The sequence below is a fragment of the Gymnodraco acuticeps genome, unplaced genomic scaffold, assembly GCF_902827175.1.
Source record: "Gymnodraco acuticeps unplaced genomic scaffold, fGymAcu1.1, whole genome shotgun sequence".
In the NCBI taxonomy this organism is placed as follows: Eukaryota; Metazoa; Chordata; class Actinopteri; order Perciformes; family Bathydraconidae; genus Gymnodraco; species Gymnodraco acuticeps.
This window is the reverse complement of record NW_022990358.1, coordinates 1,728,504-1,749,680: the sequence shown is the minus strand read 5'-3', so window position 1 is coordinate 1,749,680 and position 21,177 is coordinate 1,728,504. Positions and strand designations below refer to the sequence as shown.

At 38.2% G+C, this 21,177-nt stretch overlaps 1 protein-coding gene across 2 annotated transcripts; it reads left to right on the top strand.

Annotated features, from left to right (window-relative positions):
• Positions 1-1,330: 1,330 nt before the first annotated feature.
• On the top strand, positions 1,331-20,988 carry LOC117551294 (lysosome membrane protein 2-like). Of its 2 annotated transcripts, XM_034224114.1 has the most exons (13): positions 1,332-1,846; positions 7,819-7,979; positions 8,542-8,689; positions 8,877-9,065; positions 9,209-9,300; positions 9,793-9,912; positions 13,582-13,760; positions 16,588-16,706; positions 17,212-17,285; positions 17,390-17,441; positions 17,991-18,143; positions 18,299-18,340; positions 18,657-20,988. In XM_034224114.1, the coding sequence occupies exons 1-13, from the start codon at positions 1,724-1,726 to the stop codon at positions 18,765-18,767; spliced, it is 1,563 nt and encodes a 520-aa protein (XP_034080005.1). In that variant the 5' UTR covers positions 1,332-1,723; the 3' UTR covers positions 18,768-20,988. The 2 variants fall into 2 exon arrangements, with proteins under 2 accessions (XP_034080006.1, XP_034080005.1); XM_034224115.1 differs by lacking the exon at positions 18,299-18,340 and having other exon boundaries at positions 1,331-1,846.
• The last annotated feature ends 189 nt before the right edge of the window (positions 20,989-21,177 follow it).

Below are 21,177 nucleotides of genomic sequence, written 5' to 3'. Positions count from 1 at the left end.
AAATGCAGAAGTCTAAAACTGTACAGATGAATCCGTTATTGTGACAGTTATGCAGTTACTGTTATAGAGGAATGACCGATGTTGCCTCTTTGTTGACCTTTTTTTTTTCAGTTATGAAAATTGCTCTTTCGATATTGAGCAACTAACCAAAACCGAGGCCTGTGGTAATGTTAGAGAAAACAATTAAAACTATATTTTTTCGCTTTCAATATTTCTGGGTTTCTTGAGAGATGAAAAGGACTAGAGGAGGACAGGAACAATTATTACAAATTGCCATTTATGCCATGATCTGAACTGTTATTACCTGCAGTCGATGCAGTGTTACTGCTAGCGATAAGGGCTGGTTGTTTTAACCATTTTCTGATGTCCATCATTGACTGCTGTGTAAGCACCTTGCAGATGACGAACGTACAGCGGCACAGGTCACACGCGCCTGACATAATAACGTTACTTACCGTTTAAATTGACCAAATAAATGCAGCAAACAATGTTATTTAACCACAATTTATTTTATTTCAACTTTCTTCTTCTTCTTCTTCTTCTTCTTCTTCTTCTTCTTCTTCTTCTTCTTCTTCTTCTTCTTCTTCTTCTTCTTCTTTCTTCTTCTTCTTCTTCTTCTTCTTCTTCTTCTTCTTATTATTATTATATTATATATGTAATATTTTTTTTCACTTTTAATTTTTCAAATGAGGGTGCATAACAATAATAATAATAATAATAATAATAATAATGCATTACATTTGTTTATTATTAGAGCGCTTTTACAGGTGCTCACAGCACTTTACAAGTACACATTACACATATTAGACATGTAAGAGTCATTACTGCGGACATTACCCACAGGAGCAAATGCGGGTAAAGTGTCTTGCCCAAGGACACAGCGGCCTCATAACGACTCAACTGAGGGTGCAATGCACCCCCGTAGAACCGGGCCTGTGGGCATATGACTGTCATGTTTATTGCTTACTCAGGCCTTAGCTAATCTGAACTAAACATACTGCTTTGAACCGGTATTCATCCATCTCCATCAGTTTTTGTTTTTAGCTGGGTTAATAAACAACCCACACGCTGTGTATCGTCAAATATAGACGTTATTGGTCGAAACAAGAACTTCATTTTCTATTATAACAAAACACTGCACAATAAGTGACTTTCGGTAAACCCTCCAAGTGACAGATTTAGCTCTGCACGATTCAACAGTTTGTCCTTGAAGCGGCACCATGGCTGCTGCAGGCAGTGGCGCGTTTACGGCGCATTTACTGACGCGCACACTCATCTCAACAAGTCTCTTTTCTGGGGGGGCACACACCCTCTCGACCAATCAACGTGGCCCTGGCTGGGAGGGAGTGCAGAGTATGAAGAGACTTCACAGCGCGCTACATAAACCCCGCGGCACTTTTTTCTATTGAATGCGCCTTTGGGTCTCCACTTCAGGCTGATTCAGGGCACCTCGTGGGGTTTAAAGTGAACCGCTTCATTATTAACCGAGTGTAAACAGACTTTTTTCGCTCCTCTGTAACTTGTACACTCGTACAGCAAACATCTCAAACCGTTACACTCAGTTGCATAGAAGAGGCAACCCCGTGTCTTGAGGAAAGCAGAGTTGTATGCGCTTAAAGCAACTTTCTATGAGTGTTGCAGGGAAACATAGGACAGCTTTATAACGGACATTAAGGTCTCCATTCATCCTCAAGAGTCTCTCTGTGTTTGGGAGCACCTGAACATGACCAGACGCTCCTGCACGCTTTATGCGGTCGGGGTGATATGCGGCACCCTGCTGTTGGTCGGGATTGGTTTAGTAGTGAGCCAAGTTTTCCGCACCTTCATGCACAACCGCCTCAAAAAGGTAAACACACACTTTCATCCTCTTAACGCACGTGATTGTTTCATGATTGCATTTGTTGTGTTTGTCTTTAGAGTCTGTTGAATATGATAGAAAGCACTGTGAGACTGTTGGGATTGTACTAGTTTTCAAATTGCTATACAAATCCCTGCTTTTTGCTACACCAGAAGATTAAAGTGCATGACTACGTTTTGCAATTTACTCCTTATCATTATAACAGTCCATTAGGATGTTAAGATGCCAGAAACTGGCCCAACAATTGAACTGCATTGTTATTAATCTGCTTTAAACTTTGAATAACATTTTTGCAGGACAAAACACTTTGCTGCTGTGTTTGATTTGTTATCTTGTATTAGCCTATGAGATGTTAAGTATTTAGGAGATCTATTCGCAGAAATTGAATATTATATTATTAACTATGTTTTTATTAGTGAATTAATCACCTACACATTTGAATTGTTGTGTTTTCGCCATGTTGCACTGCTATGTTTTTTTGCTGCTGTTTTTTGTTTTATTATCATGTTTTAGCCTATAAGATATGGTTTCTCATCATTGGAGTTGTGTCTGTTAGTATGACTTACATGTGTTGTATTGTAGAGTGATGGGTTACATCCCAGAAGGAGTGGCTTTAATAAACAACTTGAACTCCTTGAGGTGGAGGAGCAAGGGCTGGGTCGGCTTGTTTTTGGTATTGGTTGGATTTTCAATGCGTCACAAAGAAAAGCTGAGTCTGTAAACCACATTACATTAAGATTTCATCCAGTCACACATTGCTCACTACAGTGGCTTGATTTACAATGCCTCCTTGCAAGAGATTCCTAAGATCCATGTTTGAATATGATTAATAGAGATGAGAAGCACAGCATGAGCTGAACTGAAGTTCTTGTCATTGTTGATATCTTAGGATATCAGTTAAAAAGGAAAATTGAAAATAGAGCCGCTGCAACTACGTTCCTTCAATTAACTCATAAGTTTACTTTATTTGATGTCAATCAATTAACCTCATAAGTCCTTGTTTGTTGAAAATGGATTAGTCATTTATTTTAGAGACTACACTCTCAATTTCTCCTACTATCAATGAATCTGCATACTTATTTTTTCTATGAATCATGTGATCCATGAAATGTCAGAAATTAGGCAGAAATGCTCATCACAATTTAAGTGACATTTGTATTATACAACCAACGCTTGGAAAAAAATGAAAAGGCCAGTGTGTAGTATTTAGAAGGATCAGCAACAATTGAAAATAGTTTCAGAACTATGGTTTATTAGTGAATTAATCACCCAAAAATTAGGATTGTGTTTACGCCATGTTGCACTGCCATGTGTCTACACTGTAGTTCCCCAACCTGCTGCGGAAAAAAACTGTAGGAACATCAGCTGCTGCCTGAATTCCATGCTTCTGAAGTAGTCTTAAATAAGGATGTTCTCTTAGCAGGATAAGGATCCTTTAAGATAGCATGGTGTTACCACAGTTTTGCACCCTGCAGATTGTTATTGCAGTCTTGTAAAAGGAAGGGTGAGCTGAGGAACATTCAGCTTGTTGCAATCTGCAACCACAAGGCTAGATGCCACCAAATCTGACCAATACTTTGATTATTAAATGTTTTGTTCTCTTCAGTTGATCGGTTAGCCAATTAATCAACTCATTATTTCAGCGTTCGTAAATAACACTACACATCAAAATTGTGAAGATGTTATTTTCCAATTTTATTTTGTTTTCAGAAGTTGTAATCTCTTGAGCTCCAGACAGTGCGAGGAACATCTGTGGTTGATGATGAAAGGTGTTCAGTTCTTTTGTACAGTAGAGATTGTTTACAGATGCTTAGGAAAGCGGAAAAGAAGGGTACAAAGACATTGAAGTGAAGTTTTCCAGTTATCAAACATACTGTATGTGATGTTGCAGTTGCCTCCAGGGTTGTGCATCACATTAGTTTGGCCTGTAGGAGGAAGGGCGTGGGATGCGACTTTATCGTGACGTTTAAAGCTGATGGGAAATGGATATTTAACCTAAAATGAACATCAATATTATCATACATATTACACTTTCCTCTCATTCAGCTTAATTCTGCAGTTTAAAGAGTTATTTGATGTTTCCTCGATAATCCCAAAGGTGGAGAAGTCAGTCGACCAAATACAAACACTCGTGTTATCAAGAATTTAATACAAACATCTTTTGTAGTTCAGTTTGGGTGCATCAGTGAAAGCATTTGCTCAGCACCAGTAATCATACTTCAGACCTCCTGCTTTGTTGTTGTTGTACATTACCAGAAATGTGCTCCATACATTAAGTAATTGTTAGTTAAGGCTCAGATATTTCCTGGATTTCCAATATTTCAGATGTAAGTGATGTTCAAAGCATTCTCAGAAGGTTCACTTACTCTGATAACAGTGCACACATGAAAGTAATGTTCAGTATTATCTTGTGACACACCTTCATCCCTATTTTCATATCAAACATGCCTCTCCATAACACGTATCAGATGGCTTATCAGAGAGGCTTTGACTTTAGAGGTCATGGGATGTATTTACAATGCTTTCTAGTGCCAGGATTTGCTCCTATTACTAACATATTTACATTTAAATACAATTACAATTGAATGTACTAATATATAGATGTTTCTAATTCATTTTGCTGCAGAAAGTGAACATATCTCAACATATCAGGAAGATCATCATTGGTTCACGTGGTGCATGGATGATGTTTAGTTTATTTTGATCACAGATGAGTTCACAATTGAAAGTTGGATGCTTTGATATCATACGATAATTGTCGTTAACATGTGAACTCATTTCCTTCAACAACAACATAAATAGCTTACTATTTGTTGGAGTTATTAATAAAGTCATCAACCGCTGTAAAGTCCTGTTGAACATCCCTGTTAGTATTTACTTTGAGACTTTTAGAATTACTGCGATAAAATATACTGTTTGCTTAAAGTCATTGGCCTTAGGGCATCTGGTGCGGCACTTCCAAGAGTTTAGGCTAAGTGATGGTTTATGAAGATACTTTTATTGACCTGTCAGAAAAGCCCAAGTGTTTCGGGTCGAATCCGGACAAAAATGTACTGAGATTTAAGGGATTTCTGTGGAAAGCTGCGCCAGATTTAAGCAGTTTTGATCTGGTTTTGTGCCAATGATAAATATAATTTTGAGTTTGCATGTAGTGTACTATTTGCCAAGTTATTATTAGCCCAGATGGACAGAACAAAGTGGCAGTAAACAAATCATACAGTCAGATGTTCCATTTCTCCAAACTTATTTCTAAAACTTTTTTTTCCCGTTTAAGGCAACGAGCATTTTAAGTAATTTGCAGACTAAACAGTTCTGGACCGTGAACGATGAGTTCTGCTTCTCGTGTTAACAAATGTTCTTATGTCTTATTCATTCTTTTATAGTTTAATACATGCAGAGACAGAGCAACAGGATGCATTACATAAGCATTAATTATGCTAAGTAGTTTCCATCCCCTCGAGAGCGTTAACTACACTAACAGGTGGACATGTTAAATAATCGTACTCAGTAAAAATATATGTGTGGGTGTGACACATGCGTTGCAGCCACATGGTTATCTACTAGCCTGTCAGCAGTATGATTGATTTCAGCCGTATCAAGTTCCCCCTTACCCCAGTTGCACCAGTGTGAAAGATCCCATTCCTCAGATACCCTCCCAGCAGTAGACTAACTGTGTGTGCTAAGCCTCTTTCACACTGTGAGGTTTATTGAGAAAGGGTTGGCAGCCCCTCAGCTTCCATGTGAGTCAAGCGGGATCAACAGCCTTCTCATGGGATGATGGTGAAAAATGAGTTGCGTCTGATCAGGAATTTAGTAATTTTACAAAAACTAGACTAAACATATAGGCTAGCCAGCGAACCCAAAAGTCAGCTTTAGTCCGTTATTATGGGAAAAGAGGTGTTAGCCCAGACAATAGAGCTACACACACTTTTGTACTTTTACTCAAGTAAAATCTTCAATCCATTTTACACTACTTTCACTAAAATCAAAGTTTGAAATAACTTTTTTGCCAATGAATTAGCTTAAAATCATGTTCGGACGCCATTATTAATTTCTCACCTGTAGAGCCAATTTCCATATATGTGGCTCGCCAGGCTATGTCTTTTTTGGTCTTTATAATGGAGGAATGTTGTGCCCTAAACCTCGGGATATTTCTCGACAACTAGTCTATGATAATCTCTTCTAAACTGGAATGTTGCCCTATAATAGACTGGATTACCAAGGTCATTAGATTTCTCTCTTGGCAACATGGATGTCTTTGCCAAACATTACAACATTCAATTTCAATGGCTGCCAAGACATTTCACAAAAAACGTTTCAACCAGCTGATGGCACAAGAGGAAAAGTCAGCTGATCACATCTAACTTTCCATGAGTGTGTCTTTTACCAGTATAGCAGCTACTTTTCATCAACTGGTTCAACCAATAAAGGAAGTTATTCAATCAAAATGAACCTCTTTAACATCTCTGATTGTCTCAGTGCCAACCAGCGACCTGCCACTACAGCAACTTGGTATTTCCAGTTGGTGGCCATTGGAAGTTAAGGTCAATGTAAAACAGTTTCCATATCAACAGGCTTGACTGACCTGGTAGAGCTTTGCTAGGTATACTGAGACAAACCCATTTAGACCATGCAAAGCGTGTACACCACCACAGCCTCTCGCTGCGCCCAGTATTATTCCCGTCTATGTATTTGCCTGCCGCTACTTCAAAGAACTAGCAGAATGTGTATGTATTCACCTGCTACATGTGTTTTCAAATAGGGAGTGGTGTAAGGGTAGCTGGGGTAAGTACTGAGATAAGAGGGTTTCTCTGTTGTTGTTTTTCATGCGGTATCACGAAGCATGCTGGGAGGTATACTATATTGATTGTTTGAAGCATGAAAGCATGACATAGAAAGAAAATGCGCTCCCTTCCTCGATCTAAGTTGACAGCTTTATTGTCCTTGGCAACTCGGCTAAACTTTAGTAGAGGGGACCCCAAAGGATGAGGGGGCTAGTGCTCCCCTGAAACAATGGGACTTGTTTGGTGTGCTTTCTTCATCATTAAAATACTGGCTTCAACTTTGATACAATTAAGCTAAAGTGAGAGTTCCTCTTGATGTGTTGTCCAAAGATACACTCTCAACCCTTTCCTCCTTCCTATCCTTCGGTGTGTTTTCCAATTCCTCAAAAGATTCTATTTTTTTCAGAGGCAATGGCATCTGCTGTGAGACATTTTTCTTCCATACTGTGTATTTTGAAACAGGATAGTGAAGGTTTTTCATGTCCTGCACTGCACTTCATAAGGCTCAGACCTGAGGAATGCAGCTCAGATCATTAAGGTCGCAGTGCTGCGCTTCAAGCGGGCATCCAGCTCTCTCCATCACATGACATGTCAGTCGCTCTCCCCGAGAGGCCGTTGTCATTGGCAACCGCTGACAATGGGGCTGTGCAAGGGTCTCCCCCTAATACCATTCATGTGTGCCGCCGATGCTGTTGTCTGACGCTCAGACAGCAGCTGCCCTCCGCGGCCCCCCAAGGATGTTTTTATCCTCTGGGTTGTTTTTTTACTATGAATAGAAACTTTAAATTCAAACCTTGGTTGCAAAGGTTTTTACATTTCTTGTAACAAATGCATCATAATTTGAAAGCCACTTAAATAAAAAAACACTCCTCCTTACAGAAACAACATACTCCAGACCAGTAGCATGTTTTTATTTAGTATATCATGTTTTGTATGCATTGCTTTGATTGTTTATGTGCCAACATGTACAGAGAGTGGATGCTAACTCAAGACCAACTTTTTTAATTTAAAATTAAAGTGTTTTATATTTTTGTTGGTACGAAATGTTGTGCTTAAAGCTTTGTGTTCCTCTGTCAATGGATAGGAGGGCCTTTTGTGTATGAACAAATGGTCTATAACCACATTTTGATTGATTGATATTACATTTACTGAGATTGTTCCTTTATGTCTCAACAGGAGATTGTTTTGGTAGAGGGAAGCCGTGTGTTTGAGTCATGGAAATCCCCTCCTCCACCTGTCTACATGGAGTACTTTTTCTTCAATGTGACCAATGTGAACGAGTTCCTTGAAAGGGGGGCCAAGCCAGTGGTCAAGCAGATTGGACCCTACACATACAGGTAGGATGCAAGAGCACATCAATGCACACAGAAATGCTGCCAGAAAGAAACCGATGTGTCAATAAATCTTCCTTATTCTGACATATTGTCAAATATTTGATGTCCTTGAATGTGTGTAGGAGGTGTTCTCTGTTTGCAGACTTTACATAGGTCCACCACCAGATATTAACTTACTCTGTGTTGACTGAACAGCAACAACAAAGCGTTAAAGAAAAAAAACATTAAATTGGTAGTTTGTTACATTTGTTTTAAGCGTGATACCAAACGTGTAAAATCTATATAAACCAGACTGTGTTGCAGTCTATATTTATTGAGTTTTGGGGTTCATGTATCTATTTAGACTGCCCCAGGAAAACTACAGTACAAAAAATAAGGTTTTGCAAAGTAGAAAATTAGACCTCTTCTTGAATTTCTGTTGAAATGTATCTGCTGCTTCCTCTATTAGGTTTTATTTAATTTGCTTCTGCAAACAGATTTTGAATAAAGGAAGTGTGACAGGAACAACTCTCGAAATATAATGATAATAAAATATATATTTATCTGTTTTATTGTGTTTGCCCAGGGAGTACAGGACTAAGGACAACGTCAGCATGGTGGAAAATGGTGAGAAGGTGTCCGCATACAACACCAAGAGCTTTGTGTTCTTGAGGGAGAAGTCTGTGGGCGACCCAGCTGTGGATAACATCACCACTGTCAACATCCCTGCTTGGGTGAGCCATGAACTAAAGGTCTTACACAAATAGAGAAAAGTGGAAATTAAAGTAGAGGAAAGTTTAAAACCAAGTGAGTGCTTGTGGGTTTATTCTGCACTTTGTTTCGTGTTCCCTCAATGCTGACCGCCTCATCCTGCTTTCCAACTCTTCTCAACTCTACCTCACTCTCACTTCCCTTCTCTAGGCTGTGATGAACGAGTTGAAAGGGAGTTTCTGGAAGGCATCGATGGTGTCCGTCTGGATGAACTCTATGGGGAGTGGTCTGTTCACCACTCGCACTGTAGATGAATTGCTGTGGGGTTATGATGATCCCTTGCTGGCCCGCATCGCTTCCATCAAACCTATGGACAAGGTCTTTGGCCTCATGTACAAGGCACGTACAGCTCTTCAAATATCTATTCATTCATTCATTTTGGATTTTGTAATCTATTGTGTAGTTTACAGAGCAAGAATTTTCCATGGTAACACATTTGAGTGTTTTCTTTTAATCAATGTAATAACTTTTGGTCTATTTAGAAAAATGGAAGTCACAGCGGGGAATTTGTATACCACACTGGGGAGCAGAACTACATGGATTATGGCCACGTTGAAACATGGAAAGGCCAAAGGTAGCCTTGTTGCAGTCTCACACAATCACACACCGCCTCTCTGTCTTCATACACTGTAATGACATTTCAGTGGGTAACCTTTGGATTCAAACAGTTTCTCAAATGCACTGCATATTTGCCAATAATAAGGATGTCTGTTTGCCTATTGGTCTGGGCTGCTGCCCACAGTTCAGAGCACAGGATAAAACGTCCTGTAACCCTGAATGTATTAATGGCTTTTTGTTGACCTTTTTTAACCCATTGCATTGCCTGAGTACGTACTGTAGTCTTTAATTAAGCGTCTTACTCCTGGGAAACCACTCTTATCAACACACTTCATGGGATTTGGCACTGTTAAGATTAAACTGATAATACTGTTGACATGAAACATACCCAGCACGTAACATTAGTTATTACATTCAATTATTGGTCAACGAGAGGGATCTAGATGAAAATTGTACTTAAAAAATATATATTAAAGACTAATGTTTCTGACAATATTTTGATTTGCAGACAGCTGGACTTCTGGACGTCTAACCAAAGCAACAGCATCAATGGATCCGATGGAAGTGCTTTCCACCCCTTTCTGGATAAAAATGAACGCATTTACATCTTCACCCCAGACCTCTGCAGGTACAGTTTAGTAGCACAGAGCCTTTTCTTTGTTCTACTGCTTTCATGTGGCATAATTTTGAGATATATAAATCACTTTTGCTTTAATATTTTCTCTTGACGAGTGAGTGTAAATAGATATTACATAAATAGTTATGTTAATCTGTTTTGTGCTGTGCTAGGACATGCCTCTATGTTTGGCAATGTCTGTCTGTACTACTTATTGCTTTGGTCAGAACTGAAATAGCTAACACAAGGAATCATTTTCAGTAGTACAGATTCACATGGTGTCCATTGCATGATTTCTTATGTCATTGTTGATCCTGATACTTTTCCTCTAGTGCCACCAGCATTTCAAACTTTGCTCGTTTTATCCAGCACTTTGTTTATGACAACATTTCTCAACCATCTAATAAACCTCTATAAAGAAGCATAGTGGCAGATTAAGTACAGCATCACAGATCCACACTAGCATGGCTATAGACTGTTAGTCTTATCAGTAATTGCCCAAATCCTCTTCAAGACACGGGTACAGTGCTGTGAATGGGTTCAGGACATGGTTAAACACGACACTCCAGCACGTACACTGCGCTTTGCATCGGTCAATTGGCTCGCTACTCCCTAAATGCAAGTGGTGAACAGGGTACCTCTCTACAAAAACACACTTGTTTGCTATCCTAGCTCCAAGAAAGCCATTTGTATCCCTATTGATATCAGGACTGCAGAAAGTCTAGACATCTTTTTTGCAGACTGAAGACCCAGACTGTTTTGCCTGCACCATGGCCATTACATTTTTTGTTTTTAATAGTATTGTATTTAAAAGGTTTAGCCCATTGGAAGCTAATGCACCAATAGCTTTGGCCTATTGAAGCACTGCATGTTATTGTTCTGTTCTGAGTTTGAATCTTCAGGGCACTTATTGCACTTGTTGTAAGTTGCTTTGGATAAAAACAGAAGATAAATGAAACGTGATGCCTTTATGAGCGCAGCATTCAACAGACTCAAGAACAAAAATAGGCTTTTATTAGTTCTAATGTATCAGTCAAGTCATCTGACTGCAACAGGAATTTGCTTTGTCCCATTTGACGTACTGTTACCTAGTGTCCCACATATGATTGTTGTTTCTTCGAATGGAGGGGTGATGTCTATTTCTGATACATGACCTGGCCTGAACATGTTGCACACAGCTCACATCACAGCAGGACACATGCTTTCGTATCTTGTATGGACATAAAGTTCACAGGCCTTGGATCCCATAATTATAATATCATCCTGATCACTTACAAACAGCACAACAGGTGACGTCTGTTTTCTCAACAATGCTTTACTGCCTATACTGTGAATCCTTTTGTAATACTAACATGGCAGTTTCCAGGAAGCCCTTCATGAAAAGGCTTCATGAAGAGGAATGTTAGTCGGGAGTGTAATGGGAGTGAAAGATGATTGAGTGACGAAGGGCAAGGACATTTGCAGGACTGAGAATGAAAAACGAGAGAAAAATCATTGTTTCAGTTCTTGACCAGCTGGAACGATAATTAATTGTGCATTTTGTTGTGTTATATTGGAAATGTCTGCCAGACATGTTCACTACTTATGCTCGTAATGGCTTTCAGATTTCTGGAGGACTTTAGCCTAGAATGTTAAAAAATGTCCTCTTACACAGTCAAATACTAATGAGTGGATTATTTGTATTTATTTAACAACTGCTACGCCTTAAGGCTAGCTGTTTGATGACTGCCTTGCCCTTGCTAATAGCTAAAGCTTCTAATTTAGAAAACGGTGACGTAAACAAAATGTTTCTGCAGACGTCCCCCCCCTCCCCTTTTAGTTGAGTATGGAAATAATCTGTTCTAGCGGCATGGTTGTCCCTTTGACTCTGATTGGATGCGTGTCAAAAACCCCTGTCCTAAATGTTTACTCTTTCACCTACTTATTCATTGCCTGGTGGCTTCATCATGGCTGTCTGTGCTATTGTGACTCAAGGGAAGGCTACCTCCCTGTTTCCTGTGCCTTTTAACCTTGATTATAAGAGGAAATGTTCAATTAAGGCACATGTGTTAACCTTTCACACAGAGAGCTTGGCTTAAGTGTTTTCATCCTGAAGCTCTACTAAGAGAAGCTCGCCACTTAGTCTTAAACTTATGTTTGGTAAAAAACATCTGCCACTGATCTGAAGAATAGAAAATCAGCTGGAATTCCCATCTGTCTTGACCTCTGGTCCTGTAACTGACAGCTTAGCCCCATAAACGTCAACATTTTGACGAAGTGTACACAGGTGTCATTATTCAAATACCACCTTGCATTTTGCTAAACGTACATTTTTCCCCCAGTTATGATCTTTAATTTAAAAGACATGATTTTATTTAAAAAATATTCTGTCATTAAAAGGTATCCACAAAACAAAACAAATTAAAAACAAAGTTTCTATGTTTAGGTTTTAAAAACTTAAAAGTAGAATGGAACTCAGACACCAACCAAGGTCAGACCACCCAGTGTTGTGGTGAAACAGCGCCTCCAATGGTAGATAGGTAATATTTGAGGTTTAAAGCAGTACTGCAGCTGGGAGATGGCAAAGGCTTCCAAAACTAAATAAATAAATAAAATTGTACTAAACTGAGAAGAAGTTATATGAGAAATCAATGAGGCAAAATCTGCTAAAATCCGAACAACCCCACATTAACGCTATAAAGCTCTGTTTTGTCTTGAAGTGGTAATTGTGAAGAGCATGTCTCTCGCCGGACTGCTTTTCTTTATTTCCATTTCATGTTAGTGACAAACTCGGTGATACGAGGTACGATTATTATTCGTATCAGATCCAACAAATAAGAAACAAACTGTGCTGAAAAAATAAGCTTGGAGGTAACTAATATAACCTAACATTTAACTTATTATAAAGTCAGCACATGAAGATTGAATTATTGTACATATAACTAATTATACAAGTTATTTTAAAATAACTTTATTCCCCCATCTTTCCTCCATTCTCTTTACCATTGCTACGCCTGTAGTACAATCTCACGTAATCAGCACAAATGTTGGCCCCCACATATTTAGGGAATTTCAATACAAAATAACCATATTTTAGCTTATCTGACATTATTCTTGCTGTAAAGGTTTCTCATGCCCAGCAGTACAAGGCTCAGGCTTTCACAGTCCTGTTCTAGAAATGCATACAGCTTTTTACTTAGCTTCTCTCCCAAAGGTCAAGGGAAAGGGCTGTACAGTGTTGTTGCACTCTTGGTGGTCTGAGTAGTGAAGAGCCGCATCCTCTCGGCCAGTTGGCAGACGCTGTATGGACTCCTTTGTTCTCACTGAGAGTGATCAGGATTCGCTAGGAAAAAGCAGGAAAAATAATGACATTCAACCGAAGAGCGGCATTTTCTATTTTACTTCAGACGTACACAGGCACGTTTTAGTGTGTTTTTTTGCATACCTGGAAACAATTTAATAATTACGGAATAGATATTTGAAAGTAGTTTTTTGGTAATTTAATAGAGTTGTATCACTCTTGCCCCTCCATCAGCCCCTGTGTAACCATTGTAAAATTGGCTTTGTATTCCTATCTTATGCATATCGAGCATAGGAAAGAAAATTACAATTAATTCAGTATTTCTACAGTCCTAAGTGAGAATGATAAGAAAGCTGATTTTATTTCATCATGTCCGGCCATGTTGTCGCTTTACTCTGCAGGTCGATCTACATGGAGTTTGAGAAAGATGTGGAGGTGAAAGGAATCCCGGCGTACCGCTTCACTCCACCACGCTCTGTTTTGGCCAGCAAAGAGGAGAACCCCGCCAACGAGGGTTTCTGCGTCACCCCACAGGAGTGCCTGGGAACCGGCCTCCTTAAAGTCAGTCCCTGTCGGAAAGGTAAATGTCAGCTTATGCAGCATATTTTCTCACCCACGCTTTGCACTTTCCCATGCCTCTCCTTTCACATTTCTATGTTCTGCGCCCACTATCCTATTCTCTCCTGTGTTTTTAGTAGCTGTACATCCTACACAAAGACCCTGAGCTTGACCTGGGCCTTCCTAGTGAAAACAAACCTTAACTTTGAAAGCTAAGATCTTTATTTCTGTTGCCCTGTTCTTTCTGATCTCTCCCCAGCCCAGTTTTAAAAAAAAAAACTTATCTCAGATACTTCCTTTATTTTCCTTTTTCACTCACCAGTACTAATAAGCTTTTAAAGAGCCATGCCATGTGACACAGCTCTCCAGCCCTCTCTACACCTCTGCTGCCATCTGATCATGACTGGCCAAGTTGTTGAGGGCGGGTAAGCCCTGTCACCTGATTCTGGCCTTGAATATGAACAGGCTCTGCCCTAGTGCCTGTGTGCACTGACAAAAACTCTATTTTGTTTCTGAAATATCATTCATTTGATCTACACCAAATGCCAGTGTTTTGCTATAAATAATATCCCAGGTTTTTCCATTATTACTTTTAAATCAGATACTTGTTTCAAATAGTTATTCTAACACAAGTGAACATCATGTCTTCTTTTTTGTGTCAAAGTTACATTATGTTGCAAGAAAGCGGATAGATTTAATGCAATACATGCATACTTCTTATTGCAAAACTATATTAATATTGTTATCAAAGACAAACAGACATGATGTTGCTTGCTCAATTAATAGTTTTTGTAAGATGATATTCATAGTGTACGACATCAACCGTCAACATAAATATTAGGCACACAGCCCAATCAAACCAAGAATTTGTAGGTCATGTGTTAGGAAAATATCACTCGACACCAGGTTGAGAATCAATAATCAGGCACTAATTTATTCTTGCAAGAAGGAGCAGAGTTAAATCACATACAAAGGATATGGTTTAACTCACACACATGGGGTATGTTGCTCAACGGAGTAGGAAAAAACATCAGGCTTATAGGCTATAGTCCAAAATACAGGAGATAACAACAAAGTCGTAAATCAAGGTGGCGCTAATATCAGCCGCGTGTGTCGGAAAAGCGTCATCTGTGACGTCTTCTGGACTTCCTTCACGCCTCATATACTGTACATTAGATATGTAGGAGACAACAAGTATATGTCTGTCTCCTCATAAAGATCAACAACGTGAAATGCCCTGCCTCCTCCTATCATAAATAAGCGTCTTTGGGTTCAAGAAAAGCGCTATAGAAATACAATTTATTATTATTATTATAAAGAGGCAGCTGCAAGTTCAGAATCACACATGATATCAGTGCATTAAAACAAACCCAAAGAGGAGACAACAGTATTTTCTCCAACATCATGGTACACATTTTTCATGATTCAAAGATTGAAAGGCTTTGTTGTCATATGCTACAATAGCTTCAGAGTAGTTTGGGTAATGCTAATCTCCTAGGCTCGTCCTGCAATGCAACACACAACAAGAAATAAGAAAAATACAATGAAAACATAAAAAAATAGACATAAAAATGGTGCAAAGCTTGTAAAGCCAGCAACAGAAATGTCATTCTACTCAGATAAGGGGGATTTATAAGAAAGTGCAGAGGTCAGATTTAGGGTCACCTCTTAAGGAATGAACACAGTGATTAAGTGTGGCACACCTCAGTATATCAACACAAATATGTGTGTGTGTGTGTGTGTGTGTGTGTGTGTGTGTGTGTGTGTGTGTGTGTGTGTGTGTGTGTGTGTGTTGCGCTTGAATGACCTTGTGGGTAGTCACGGGAACAGCCTCTCAGGTGACCGCGAGTGTCCAATGTTTTTGTGGAGTGTGTGTTGCCAAATGCAGGGGGCAGGAAAACTGTCACCTCTGCCCCACTCCCTGTGACTGCCTCACGCAGACAGCATGACTCCGTTCAACACATACGCAAGAACGCCTCACTTGACTACACATTTCCTTATCTGTGAAAGAGGTCATATTGTAGGAACGAGGTTTATCCTGTTTATATGAGGAAGGAAATTAGCTAGAGTAACACGATTCTTTATCTGGATATAATATACAGCCCTTAATTCGTTCTACAACCGGGGAGGTGATCCATTTGCAGACCTATTGTTTATTTTCTTTAGAAGATTGCCCCTAAATAACTTACTGCATGTCGTGAAATGAAAAGTCAGATTATATCTCCTCACTTTCTCTTGAGGACTCTTTCCAAATGTTGTGCTGTTCCCAATATTCTGATAAGATCTTCAAACAACAGGATATCTGACATTAGATGAGAATGTTTTATGTCGCTGCTTTGATAAATTGGCTTTTATGTGGCAGTGTCGTAAACAGATGCATTATTTTGTAACAACAAACGTACATTATAGAAACTACGTGCTTGAGGGCATTTTCTGGTCTGACCTTAGATGTCCTTACTGCAAACGTTAGCATTTATTTTAGATAAGACTGTTATTCTCCTTAAAGTAAAACCTTAAGAAACACTGTTAGGTTATCCTATTGTTGCCCATTACGTGATGATATCTGTGTTGACAAAGAAAATACTTTAATTAATGATTGTGAATGGGCAACATAACGAGTTGAACCTTATGGAGACATTTTGCATATAACATATAAATAAACATTTATTAAACTTGTATTGGACATGAGAAAACGTTGTCACAAAAAATATAGCCCAACATTTGTCATAAAGGCGAACTGTTGTTGTTTTGTTGATTTCATCATTTTTCAGTAGAGAAATAGGCTTTACATCATCAGTTGTTGCTTTGCTCTGCTTATTATTGTCCAACCCTCCCCTCTCCTCTCAAAGGCGCCCCAGTAGTCGCATCCTTTCCTCATTTTTACCTGGGAGAGGAGAAATACGTGGCTGCCATCGAAGGAATGTCTCCTAAAAGAGAGCATCACCAAACGTACCTAGACCTCAACCCGGTAAGCCACCAGGCCGCAGTTCAGTTGCTTCAAATGCACTTTTTAATTGCAGGTATAATTATAACAGTAATGCTGTGGCTCATGTTCTTTCACAGTACACATCTCAATCCACTATGAAAATATGTATTAGCAAATCATTTTATCACTGCTACCCCCCCTAGTGGCATATATATAGAAGTACAGAAGAATATATTAAACATCAACATTGTCTTCCTAAGACATTTTGTTGTCTGTTCTGGTGATATAATGCTTCACTTTACAATATTACATATGGCAAAATGTACATGAGCAAAGGTTATTGCTAGAAATTATTATTACAGATAATAGCAATAGGAATTGTATAATAATGTGGATGAAAGAGAACATGCCAACAAACGTTTAACAAAGTCATAGGTATTGGCGTCAAACTGTGGAATTCTCTACAGAATGGTTTAGTGGGTTGTGTATTAAAATAAAGTTTCAATAATTGTATAAAGAAAGAATCATATGACAACTTGGCTTACAGACCACTGGAGTGATTGTACGTGCAAACAAGAGGGCGCAGATTAACATCCTGCTGAGCAAAATCTCTGGATTCTCGTGAGTATCTTCATTTAAACATGGCTATTCGATGTTGAACCAGTGTCTGATTGTCTGCACTGTACATTATTTCTTTTACACTCTTTTTATTGTGTTCACAACAGAAACACTAGAAACCTGAATGACACAATCTTTCCCGTCATGTTCATCAATGAGGTAAGAAACTGTAAAGACATGCTCACACTAGATTTGAACACATGAGTTAATCAGTTCATCATCTTGAAGTTCTTGCAGCATTATACATAATTTTTTTGGAGGGCAAAGACATAAAACACAATTTAAATACACAATAACATTTAAACAACCATGGCAAATATAGAGAAAAACTTAAAAATAATGAATGCTTTATTTTAAACATAAAAAAGAAAGCATATATTATTATTATTATTATTTGTTTTTGTTTGTTTCCACGCCTTTTTCCAACTGATTTGGGATATGAGGCCTATATGACGTGTGCCATATGTGTTGGATATTATATTTGTGCTGTGTGAAAAAATATGTTTGTGTTTTGAATTAAGAACATGTATCGACAAAATTAGCAAATAATAAAAGGCAAGAAAAAAAGAAAACAGAAAATAATGAATCACTTTGTAAATCAATCAATTAAAAAATAAACACATTTAATTTTCAAGACGCTAAACCAGTCACTAATCACATCTTAGTTTCCTCTACATAATATATGTTTGCTTTGTCTTTAATTCGCAGACTGTGGTGATTGATGATGCGTCTGCGGCCCGAGTACACAAGCTGCTGCTGATCGTCACTCTGGTGTCCAACTTCCCGCTCCTCATCGTGGGACTGGGGGCCATCATGCTCGCAATTTTCATCATCCTCCTGTACAGAGCCCACAAACAGAAGGTATGACAACACCTCTGACCTGATTTCCTTCTAACAAGCTTAACACTTACTTGCTGTGTGCCAAAAAGTAATTTGTGTTAATTGTTGTGTAATTCAGTCAGTTGCTTAACCACCCACTAATTGCACTGTGCATGTGTTCATGTGTCCCCGTGCAGAATGAAGTAAAGCGCACTGTGTTTACCAAGCCGCTCTATGCTGTAAGTCTTTTTGGTTATTTTGCTGCTTTGTTTAGTCTTAATTGTCGATATGCATTTTGTATTCACTTTCTTTTCATATAGTAAGATCACTTGCTATATAAAAATGTGTTGTGATGCTGTACAGTAAACCTAATGTCTGGTTTTAACACAATAACATCACTTAGTAAAAATACATCTCTATTTAAGTATTTAAAAATGTGTGTGGTAATGTAAGATGAAACGTTCAAGTACAACAACCTTTTTGATACAGGTATAGGTCTAAAAAGTAGGATTAGATCACTTTTTAACACATTGTATCCTCAATCTCCCTCTTCAGACATCCAATGAAGAGGACACTTCTTACTCTGCAGTGAGTGATAAGGAAAAAGAGGATCCTCAAAATGGAACATATATCGGTTTGACGGCTAAAAGCGAACCACAAGAGTAAGAAGAGAGGGAAAGGTGGTTTTGTACATGGACAACCCTCAGAATCACAAATAGGGATTTGAGTTTTCAGGAGAGAGAGAAAACTGTCAATATCTCCTCTATGATTGGAAATATTTAAAGGGTGTAGAGGAGGGGAACATGCTTTAGTCTCAACCATATTGTACTATATGTACATAATTGTAATGTCCAGGTCACGGTATTTCCAGAAAAAGCTTGACATTCACACACAAACACTGTGAGTCAGGAGCCAAATTTTGCAGTTTGAATCAGTTTGCTGAAAGCTGCAGTTCTTATATAAGTAGAGTTAGAGAGAGCTTTTTGTGGTGGTCCTAAACAAAAGAAAACACACCCCTTTATACCTCAGAGGTGGGATGAATTTAATTTTAATGACTGAACTTATTCTGTTTGCCTGGATCAGTGGTTCTCAACCTGGGTGTCGCAGGATCCTTTCTGGGTTTTGAGATGGTTGTTGAGCAAAACATTTAAATAACGTAAAGACCAACCTGATAATTGTGACTTGAAAAGGTTGAGAACACTGGCCTATATCAGATTTAGGTGACTGACAACTGTGTAATACGGCACACATGAGGATTTGGGACCAGGGTAATTAAATCTGTAAACTGTGATTTTTTTCTTTTTGAATAGATATTATATGCCACTCTCAGTGGGCCTCTGCTCAGATACTATCAAAAAATGCTATCATAAAGAAGGGTTGAGAAGCAATACATCATCTCAATTTGAATAAATTCAGTGAAACTATTGTTAATTTGCATTTGATCCTAACTAGATGTTACAAAGCATGTTCATGGCTCATTATTGTCAGTTATGCACTGAGGGGGATCTGTGAACATCATTAGCACCACACCTGAGAAACCCTCAGAGTATGTTCTTTTATATATACAGTGTAAGGTGTGTTGAACTGTTCACATTCCTCTCAGTGTATAATGGGGAATATCAGACAAAACACTGTATATTTTGGATGTTTTAGCTTTTGTGAAATATGAAGTTCTCTTTTTGTAAATGTTAATGTAGAAATGTCTCAATGAAGTAAGAGCTTCACAGTTATCTTCTAGTGCCATAATGAGCAACACTTTTATCAGCCATGTAAATCCCTGAATATGACAAGTTTTTATTGTAAAAACAATAATTCATAATGTACTGAATGTGTGTGTTAACGTATCTATTGCCCTGTTTGACTGCTTACATTAACTCACCGCCATATCAAAATATGATTCAGCTTATTATTAGTTCAAAATGGGTTTTATTATGCTTTTGCTGAACGCCTTAATAGCATTGTTGGTGCTCAATATAACACCCAACAAGATTTTCTTCATAATGTTTGTGAAAGACTTCATGTCAGGGCAGGGTCTAGCTATTTCTACTAAACCCTCATGAAGGTTCAATATATGAAGGAACAATGCAGTTCTGCCTTTCAAGATTTGTAACTGGATTTATTTCGCCCTTTTATAGTTTTTACATATATTGTCAAAAGAACGCCATGTCACACCATCAAATCTCACGAAACTGAGAAATGTTGCATTTATTGTCTTTTTTTGCCGGCAGGGTCACTCTGTACTTAATCACTGGTCAACAGATTGTATGTGCCATTAAATGCAGTATAGAAATACTGCAGAATTACTACATTTAAACTCTGTTGAGCCCAACCTTTATTACTGCTTTCATTGTTAGTTATATAATTGTAGGCATAAATGAGTTACTTCATACTGTCTCCTCTTACATGCACTGTAATAAAAAAGCAATACATAAATCAGAGATTAGCAAAGAAGATGTAACAAGTTTAATTCAAGCTTTGATTTTACTTTTTGTGGTGGTGTATACTTTGATCAGTTATGTACAATAGAAAACAACAAAGAAAAGAAAATACTTTCTTTTGTCAAATGTACTATCAAACATGTATGAGAGGGGGGGGAATAAATGGATGAAACTATATTTTTGCAAAAAGTACAGTATTACACAGTATTAGTGTTGTGGTGAATAAGATAAATGATTTTTGTTGCATTGGTAAACCAAACCAAAACCTAGAAAGCACCATATGGATTGTTAACTGGGCTACTTTTTGCCATGCTTTTATAACAGATTTTATTTTCTGTAATTATAGTTAATGCTATAACCACTAAGAATTATAATTGTCAGGTTGTTTTGAAACGCTGACTGTTAATTCTGTTTTTACTGTGTACACAAAATAAAAGTGTTTCAGTAAAGGTGTCTTCTCTTTATTAAAGCCCTTTTGACTGTTTGATTGTCATCTCAGAGACGTTTGTAGCTAGAAATGTATTTACTCTTAATGTTTAAATACAAAAACAGATGTTTCCAGTGTTGTCATAGGCCCACATTGTTTTTCTTTACAAGTTTGAAGTGTTGGGTGTGTGTTGTTAGGTTCTATTCTAGGA